Raw genomic sequence first — 9489 nt, forward strand, 5'->3', positions numbered from 1 at the left:
AAAATACATAGGAAGGCAACAAAATGTAAATGACAGCGATTCTCAAAGAGTGCGAGAATAGCATTGTGACAAGTTATCTTTTCTTGGTGTCTATATCCTGGGATCAACTCGCTCATCTCGACACTGGCCGCTCCTAGGAAATGGAGCCAGCGGTTTCCGGAAATGAATCAGATCTCCCACGCCTTTCCTCACCCCGGCGCTACCGAGAGGGCTAGCTAGGCAGCCCTCCCTGCACAGTGCCAGGCCTGACTCTGGACTGTGGCAGAGACCCTCCTGTATGCCGAGTATGGGCAATCTAAGTAGGAGACCCTGGGGTTCCTTCTAGAAAGTCTGCTACCCATTCTGTCAGAGAGAATTTCCCCAAACGAAAACTGGCGAAAGCAATTTTAGTAAAATGAAAAGGGTCAGGGCTCCACTGAGGCCTAGCAGCGTGCCTATCGTTGAAAACAAATATTGGGCATATCTTACAAAACCCAATTCATAACTTTTAGAAAAGCTTCACTTGGGTTTCAATGATCCAAAACTTGTACCGCTAGATTAGCAGGTGTAGGCAACCCACTGGGATTTTACCCACCGTTTCTCAAGGGAAAGACATGTCCCTCGGGGCTGTACCTGGAACATAATAGCTAAAGACTGCAGACCGGCACTGTTTGCTGACAGATGCATGACTTAGCGGCAGCAGTCACACAGACCAAACACATGAGCTGCAGCAAGCCAGAGGGCTTAATCTCGCGGCAAATCATACTCGGCTCTCGCGTGGATGTTAACCCCTGATGAGACGATGGTTTGCGAATATTTTCTCCTATTTCTTAGGCTGCTACTTCACTCTGCTGATTGCTCCCCTCGGCGGCACGGAAGCTTTTCAGTCTGATGTGGTCCCTTTCCTCTGTTTTAGCTTTCGTTGCCTGTGCTTTTGGTGTCACACCCGAGAAGTCCTTGCCAAGTTCAATGTCACAAAGCTTTTCTTCTAGAAGTTTTATAGTATCCGATCTTACATGTAGACCGCAATCGACTTTAAAAATGTTCACCTAGACCAGTGATGGCGAACCTATGACACGCGTGTCAGAGGTGACACGCGAACTCATTTTTTTGGTTGATTTTTCTTTGTTAAATGGCATTTAAATATACAAAATAAGTATCAAAAATATAAGTCTTTGTTTTACTATGGTTGCAAATATCAAAAAATTTCTATCTGTGACACGGCACCAGAGTTAAGTTAGGGTTTTTCAAAATGCTGACACGCCGAGCTCAAAAGGTTCGCCACCACTGACCTAGACAGTGGTTCTCAACCTTCTGGCCCTTTAAATACAGCTCTTCATGTTGTGACCCAACCATAAAATTATTTTCATTGCTACTTCATAACTGTAATGTTGCTACTGTTATGAATCGTAATATAAAGATCTGATATGCAGGATGGTCTTAGGCGACCCCTGTGAAAGGATCGTTCGACCGCCAAAGGGGTCGCGGCCCACAGGTTGAGAACCGCTGACCTAGAAAGACATCTGTTGTATGAATTCCCCAGCACCATCATTTACTCACTTCTCCCTGTTTGCAGGGGGAGGTGCTGTCAGATTTGATGTCTCATAATCTGCTTCTAAAGATATTCTAGCTCCTGTTCGTGACTCTACATCTCACTCAGGGGGTTAGTTCCCAAGTCAGCATGAAAGGCAAAGTCTAAATTACCCTGAAAAACTCCTCAAATTGGCCACAGAGAAGAGTATACCTGATTTTGTCTATTGTGTGTAATCCTGGTCATTAATGTTTACATAAATATATAACGAAATCAATAATTTACCACACATGGTAAAAAGAATACCCTGCACACAAAATGTATGTTTTTGAAACGCTAGACTCTCACTTGGTACAGCAAGATGCTTATTCTATCTGAAGGATGTGGAATTGGGGACCAATTGAGGAAATCCACCCAAATCTCTCCCTCCTAACTCATGTCTGTATATATGTTCTTTTGAGTGTAGTGTCCAGCCCTCAGTATTTTAATTAGTGTATTCTGTAACTTCACTACTTCGATATTCTACCTCCGGGTAAATTCGTTTAAAGATGAGAATTACAGCTGCATGAGAATATAAAAATACTTCAAGTGAAACTTCTAATACATTATTTATATCATATTCTCAGGTGCAAGCAATGGAAACCTTTAGGTTGACTGAATACATACGGTACTCTATATCTCTGTAAATATAAGCATATTAATAGTGCTTATTCATAAAATAGTTTTTTGTGGGGATTTACATTATACCAATTCTTCTGAGGATCAGTGATTTTTTCCCCTCCTATACTATTTGACTCTGTTGCCTGAAAACATCAACCCCAATCTCTAGGACTGAAAATATGTAGCTCAGATAAGAACTATGTCCCCCTCATATGATAATTCCTGAAATGTGTGTTAAGTGGGACAATATACACAAAAGTTAAAAAACAACAACAACAAAACAAGCGAAGCAGGCCTGGCCTGTGTGCATCAGTAGGTTGAGCATCGTCCCATGCACACAGAGGTCACCAGTTCAGTTCCTGGTCAGGGCACACGCCCACTTTGTGAGCTCCATCCCCAGTAGGGGGCGTGCAGCAGGCAGCTCATCAATGTTTCTCTCTCTCTCACCAATGAAAGCATCTTTTTTTAAAGAAAGCAAACCAAACCTTCTTTATTCCTTACATTTTTCATTCTTAGTGATACATCTGTCTTCAATCCTCTTGTTTTCATAAAACCAGAGATCAAATACACTATTCCTTCATCTAAGTCGAGTAAAAACAAAATACCGTCCAGGGGAAACGTCAGATTAAGAATCAACTATAACATGGGTGGAAAATATTTTTAAAGAAAGAAGAAAGACATGGAGGCCTTGAGAAAGGAGGTTAAGCGTGTTCTCCGACAAGCCTCCCCGCGGCAGGGCTGGTGAGAGGAGATACAGACACTGGCTTACTCAATGAAGTAGATCATCCCCGTGTCCGTGTAGGCCATCTCCCAGTTTTTGGGCAGTGGTTCCAGATTCTCATCTCTCATCATGTAATTTCTGAAGTCCATGGAGCTATTGGTCTGGTTGTAACTCGGGACGGTCTTCATCCAATCCGAGGACTCGGAATGCCTCTCTCTGCTTTCTATTCAAAACAGAACAGTATGCAAAGCAGGTGAGCTGATACTGTCTTCAAACGGCACTCTTCATTTGTAACAAAAGGCCAAATATTTATTACACATTTCCTTGTCTTTTGGGTCCACATTCTGCTTTAACTTTAGAAAAAACAAACAGAAACATACTGTTTTATTTTATTTTTTTCCATTTGCTAAGTGACATTAACCCCGGACAGCACCTTGGGGGCTAGTCTGGGAAAGAAGCAAAAAACAACTCTAGAATCAAGTCAGTTCATACTGAACACAGATCAATCAACAGGACACTAACAACAGCCCAGCGGCACGTGTACAATCCCTTCACGTGTCAGGCGCTATTTTAAGCGCTTCACATGTATTCACTCACAATCCTCACTCCGGCCTGTGAGTACGTCTTACTATTCCCATTTTATAGATCAGGAAACCGAGGCACAGGAGGTTAAGTTAATGCAGTCAAGGTTACGCAGCTAATCGACAGCAAAGCCAGGATTCCAACCCCAGTGGCCTATGCTCTTAACTGCAACAACAAGCTGCCTCGTACCCATGTAACACAGGCCTTTCAGAATGACACGCAGTAGACTTCCTGTTGTTAAATATAATTTTCTGCTGTTGACAGTGAAATCCTTTTGGAGTCCCAGAGTCCATAAGGTAGGTAATAACACTAAACGTGGGTTACTGTAGGGAGTGCACATTTCATGAACTTGAAACTTGTTTCTAGAACTTACAAGATAACCCAACTCAAATAAGCCTGGACTGCAGTCAACGCCTCCGCATCAGAGACTCTGAGAGGCGGCCTTCGACATCCTTCTGCAGCCTTCCTTGTCCTTACAGTATCTGCACTCCACCCATCCTTTACCTAACCAAGCGCCATCATCCTTTAACCCCACTACTTACCACCTCTCACTGCTCCTCACCCCCATCCACGCCCTAGCCATGTCCTCCTTGCCCTACCTACCCGAGAACACGTACATTCCCACACTGGGACAAATTCCCAGTCTCTAATGCCAGTCTTAAACATTTAAAGATGTTAACAAACTTAGTTCTGTGGGTGAGCAAAGCTGACATCAACATCAGAAGGCTCTACGATATGATGAGTTCCCTTAACAACCCCTAAAAAATTAGATGTGAATTCACCTAAACATTTTTAGACCTCTTTTCACCCAAATATATTGGGGTAATACATTAAACATCAAACGTATGAAGTGGCATAATTATGTGGGATGCTAGGACTATAAAACAGGACTCACATTCTGGAGGGAAACGCAAACAATGAATGCACTGAAACAACAAATACAGTATAGGCAGCAAATGTTAATCACTGATAAAGAAAACACCGGGATGCTTTGGGAAATGATCAAATTGGGTACCAGTGAAATACATCTTTTAGTTCCTACTACATGCTGGGCACTGTCTATGCTGCAAGGGATACAATGAACAAAACAAGCAAAAATTCCACCCCTCACGCAGCTTTTATCGTCATGTTTTGAATGAAAGTGTTATAAAGGATAGCAGTGAAACCAGGTCTACTGCGATTCTGTGGCTTCCTACCCACACTCTCAATTAGAAGTCTCCTAAGCAATCGCCACATGTTGGGGGGAATTCGAAAGAGTAAGATTCTCCACCAATAAGTTCCTGTTGGTTTTGCATTTAATGAAAAAATAGGAGAGTCAAGTTCGGAAATTTTCTTTGAGTGGTTCTGAATGTGAAGTCCAAGTACTGCTAGCAAACCTCTCGGATAACGTTGACTAGCACATCTCCAAAACTCTGTGCTTTGTTTTGGTTGAAGGCTGTATCTTAAGACATCTACTTTTGTTCATATCCTGCAAAGTAGGATGGAGGCCAACAAGATTCCCATATTCCAGCTTCGGAAGTGAATCCCACATTGTTTAAGCAGTAGGGCAATGCCATCTTACATTATCCCTATGGATAGCTTATCACTGACGTATCGAAATGGCCACCTGGAGCAGCTTTACAAGATGATGGACAGAGATACACTTGGTTCCACACAAAAACCTTTACAAAAACATCTGAGAACCCCACCACTCACTCTGCATGGGCTTTGTGGGAAATCTTACTACCTCCAATGCAGGGTCACGTTAAAGCCAACCGGGAGGGTCCCTTGGAAGTCCTTCATCCCTTTACGAACCTGCATGTCCAGTGCCATTAATGGCTTCCTTGTCCTCATCGTCCTCCTCTTCGGGGAGAGAGCTGTCCATCCTCTCCATCTTGCTGACAGAGGTGGTTCGTTTCCTTTGGGATTCGGTGTCAAACTCATTATCAAAGAGGACCTGGTCCACAGGATCGGGCTGGAAAGGGCTGGGTTCTGCTGGAGGCTTGGGAGTCCCATAGAAGTTTCCTAAGTGAACACAGGAACAGCAGCTGGGAACACTGACATTGAACTGAGAGTCAGAGCAATCTGACCCCGTGGACGTCTCTGCCCTGTTATCTTACGCTGAACAGCCAACCACCACCGGCCAAAAGGAGGCCAAGACACTTCCTGGAAGAGGAGGAGGTAGGAAGAGCAAAAATAACCGATTTCCTAAGTGCTCTTCACCATAGAAAGCAGTGATTCTTAACCTTCTTAATGCCGCAACCCTTTAATACAGTTCCTCATGTTGTGGTGACCCACAATTTCATTGTTACAAATTGAACATAATGAAAGCATAGTGATTAATCACAAAAACAATATATAATTATAGATGTGTTTTCCGATGGTCTGAGGCGACCCCTGTGAAAGGGTCGTTCGACCCCCAAAGGGGTCGCGACCCACAGGTTGAGAACCGCTGATATAAAGCCAGGAAGCTGACTTTGTGTGTGTGGCTTATTTATCCCAGCAGGGCTGTTTTGCAGGGCTTCTAAAGTAGGGCCTAATTTGTGAATTTAGATGCATTAACGCTCCCGTGTAAGATTCCCTGGCATGAAAGTGGGAGTAAAGAAGAAGGAAACTAACTCAAATAATTGTGTGCTGATGTGCAACATGATGAACTATTTTGGTAAGAGGAGGAAATATGTGGGCAAAGGATGAAGCTAAGAACTACCCAGTCTGTGTTGAAATGTAGGCTGTTTCTGTAAAAGTAATTTTTGAAAGTTTTCCTGAGATTCTAATTATATCATTTTATCTGACAATTTGTTGAACAAATAGAGACATTATTAGCATATTTCAATATTGGCTTACTCTCAGGGAAGCAAGAAATGCTTTAATATGTTAAGTCTTCAGGATCAGTCATTTTTGCAGTAAAAATAAATGTTCCAGAATAGAATGAGAACAATGGAATATCTTCTCAATTTGTCATGTAGCTCTCATTAGGCAGCCACATATAATGGGAAAATGCTCAATAGATCTACCTACGTTAACAGTTTGTGGCTCCTGCTAGTTTTGACCTTGTATCAATCACTATGCTAATGTGATAGGAAGATAAATATGATTGTGGAGTAAAATATTCATGGCCTTCTTTTATTTTTTAAATCACTTTTTGTCTCATCGAATTCCTTGGCTCCTAAGGAGGCAATTAAGATGCTCTTTCCCACAACATAAATCACTGGGGATATAATGGCTTCCTTTTCCTGGATGAAGAAAGCATGGGTTGTGGATCGTAACACTGAGGCAAGTCTACAAATAACACAGTTTACCTTAGGTGGGACGCGCTTCGAAGGGGAAAGCAGGAAGGTGAATTCTTTGGAAATGTGACTGGAGGCGGGATTGTTATTCAAATGCTCAAGACAAAACAGTGGCATCAAACTACAAAGCTTTGCAACAACATTTTGCCTGCCTGACCCCACTACTCCCTTGCTCTCAAATCCATGTTTGAGATGGAGTCACTCCCGCCACACAGATGACGCAAAGGCTGGCATCAAAAAACATCTCTGTCGCTGAAGTAGAGCAAGGACCTGGTGGGAAAGTCAGTTCACACTTCTCTGGGGCAAAGGGCAGCGAAATGGTCCAAACGGAGGTTTGGTTGGGGAAGAGGATGTGCCAGAGTCCCTGCGTCGTGTGCAGCAATACCATTACCACGGGACAGGGTGTGGACACACCATGACAATGGAAAGTCCACTTTTCCTGAGGGTGGGAGTTTTACTAGAAACACATTGTAGTGTGTATCCTTGGTAATTATTATTTTTTTTTAGCTTTAGAAAGTTTAATTTTTTTCTAGGGTGAAAATGAGAAAAATTCAGGATATTGTGATTGTTATCCATAGACACTGATAAGATTTTAGGACTGGATCATAAATTCTGGCAGTTCCCTTATTTGTAAAAAATTATTGGTATTAGTACTAAGCATGCTTATAAGTAAATTCGACCTATTTTTCTTGAGTTATTGTTAAATATGAAGATTGCGGATTACAGCAAGGTATATAATTACAAATTTTGTGAACGCTGACTATAGTTATTCACAGAAATTTTTTTTTCATCTTTGAAGCTGTATTGAGGCATTTCCTTTTTCTCTTTTTTCTGAAGTTGTTTTCACTTTTACAAAGGAACTATGAGCTATTTTAAACATATATACAACCACGGACAATAGTCTTACAGGAGTATTGGAAACCTCCTCACTTATTTACACATCTGCCGGGGACTAGTTTGCCGGATTCTTCCAGGTCTCCCCCTTCCCCCTGGAGCACATACATGTATGGTCACATACACTATTAAAGCCCTAACTTCCTGTCTCTGCCCTCCCACTCTCTCCGAGTCATCCTGAAGTTAGCATGTCATTTCCCTGCATGTGTGTATGTGAGGACATACGTATAAGCACACATAACGTATAAATATTATTGTTCACAAAAGCTTCACAAGCATCCTTTGACATTTCATATCTTTTTTTCTAAAGAGCATACTGCATGCATCCTTCCGCAACTTTCTTTTTATACAATTATATTCCTAAGACGTATTCCTGTTGACGCATAGATTCTAGTTCACTTTAACTGCTGTAGGATAGTCCATTTTTATGAACAAATTAAAATGTACTTGGTTGATTCCCCTATTAGAAGAGAGTTGTTTCCATCCTCTCACAAACAGTGCTACAGGGACTATTCTGGAACTGTCCACACATGCGCACAGACAGGGTTTCCCATGGGCATCTGAGGGATCTTGGAAGTTACTAGCTGTGGCCAAGGCGCTCTCCAAAGGAATGCATCATTTTATACTCTCGCCAGCTGCCTATGGGAGTTTCCATTCCCTCCATTATCAGCCTGTAAAACTGTTGTCAACATGATGGGTGTGAAATGGTGTATGACTGTTATTTCAATTTGCATTTCCTTTAATTGGGCACAATTTGCCACTTTGTCATATTTCTAACAGGCGCTTACACTTAACAGAAGAAAATATCTTTGTGATCTAAGGGCAGAGAAGGACTTCTTAAACAAAACTTCGAAAGTACAAATCGTAAGGAAAACAGTGATAAACCCGGTGGACGAAAATTAAGGATTTTTGTTTATGAAGCAACACAGGAAAAGGTTATTGGGTGGAAGAATAGGAGAAAATATCTGTATCCAATAGGGGATGAATATCAAAAAAAATATGTAAATATCTAAGGAATGTCTGCCACTGGAATGTGATTGAAATCCCATTTAAAAAAAAAAAAAAAAGACAGACACACCCTCGCTGGTTTGGCTCAGTGCATAGAGCCTCAGCCTGCAGACTGAAGGGCCCCAGGTTTGATTCTGATCAAGGGCACATGCCAGGGTTGCGGGCTCGATCCACAGTAGGGGGCGTGCAGGAGGCAGCCAGTCAATGATTCTCTCTCATCATTGATGTTTCTCTCTCCCCCCTCTCCCTTCCTCTCTGAAGTCAATAAAAATATATTAAAAAAAATAGGCGAACAAATGAATAGATAATTTGCAGAAGTCCAAACAACTAACAAGCATATGAAAACATGCTCAAACTCTCTGACTTATACCACTTCTACAGCCATCGGATTGGCAAAATTATAAAGCTGGACAACACCAAGTGCTGCTGAGGAGGTGGAGGCATTACTACAGCTGCTACAGCAACCAAACCTTGTGCAGTCCTGGCGGGAATGCAGGCTGCAGACCTATCCTTTCCAAAACTACTTCGTCAGATGGGTACCAAATCCAGCAATTCTGTCCCTGGGTATACATTCCACAGACATTCTCACACAGGCCTATGAGAAGACGTGTGCGAGGATGTTTGCTGCAACTTTAGCGGTGGTGATGGAGCGATGGAGACAATCTGGAAGTCCGTCACCAGGAGAGTGGTTAAGTGAGAGGCAGTGGATTCACGATAAAGCACTGTGCAGCACTTAGAAATCAATGAGTTACATGCAAATAGAGATAGCAACATGGATGAATCTAAAAACATAGTGATAAGTGAAAACAGTTAAAACTGAGTGAGATCTGGAACATAGTCCAGATGTA

General features: G+C 42.2%; 1 protein-coding gene across 1 annotated transcript in view; it reads right to left on the reverse strand.

Annotated features, from left to right (window-relative positions):
• Positions 1-9489, reverse strand: part of MAGI3 (membrane associated guanylate kinase, WW and PDZ domain containing 3) — a 168337-nt gene that overhangs the window by 37765 nt on the left and 121083 nt on the right. The window contains exons 5-6 of the mRNA XM_023757013.1: positions 5268-5477; positions 2940-3114 (exon numbers count right to left, since the gene is read on the reverse strand). Coding sequence (XP_023612781.1) covers positions 2940-3114; positions 5268-5477 — 385 coding nt within the window. The remainder of the gene's footprint in view (positions 1-2939; positions 3115-5267; positions 5478-9489) is intronic.

Source organism: Myotis lucifugus, unplaced genomic scaffold (assembly GCF_000147115.1).
Source record: "Myotis lucifugus unplaced genomic scaffold, Myoluc2.0 scaffold_101, whole genome shotgun sequence".
Classification (NCBI taxonomy): domain Eukaryota; kingdom Metazoa; phylum Chordata; class Mammalia; order Chiroptera; family Vespertilionidae; genus Myotis; species Myotis lucifugus.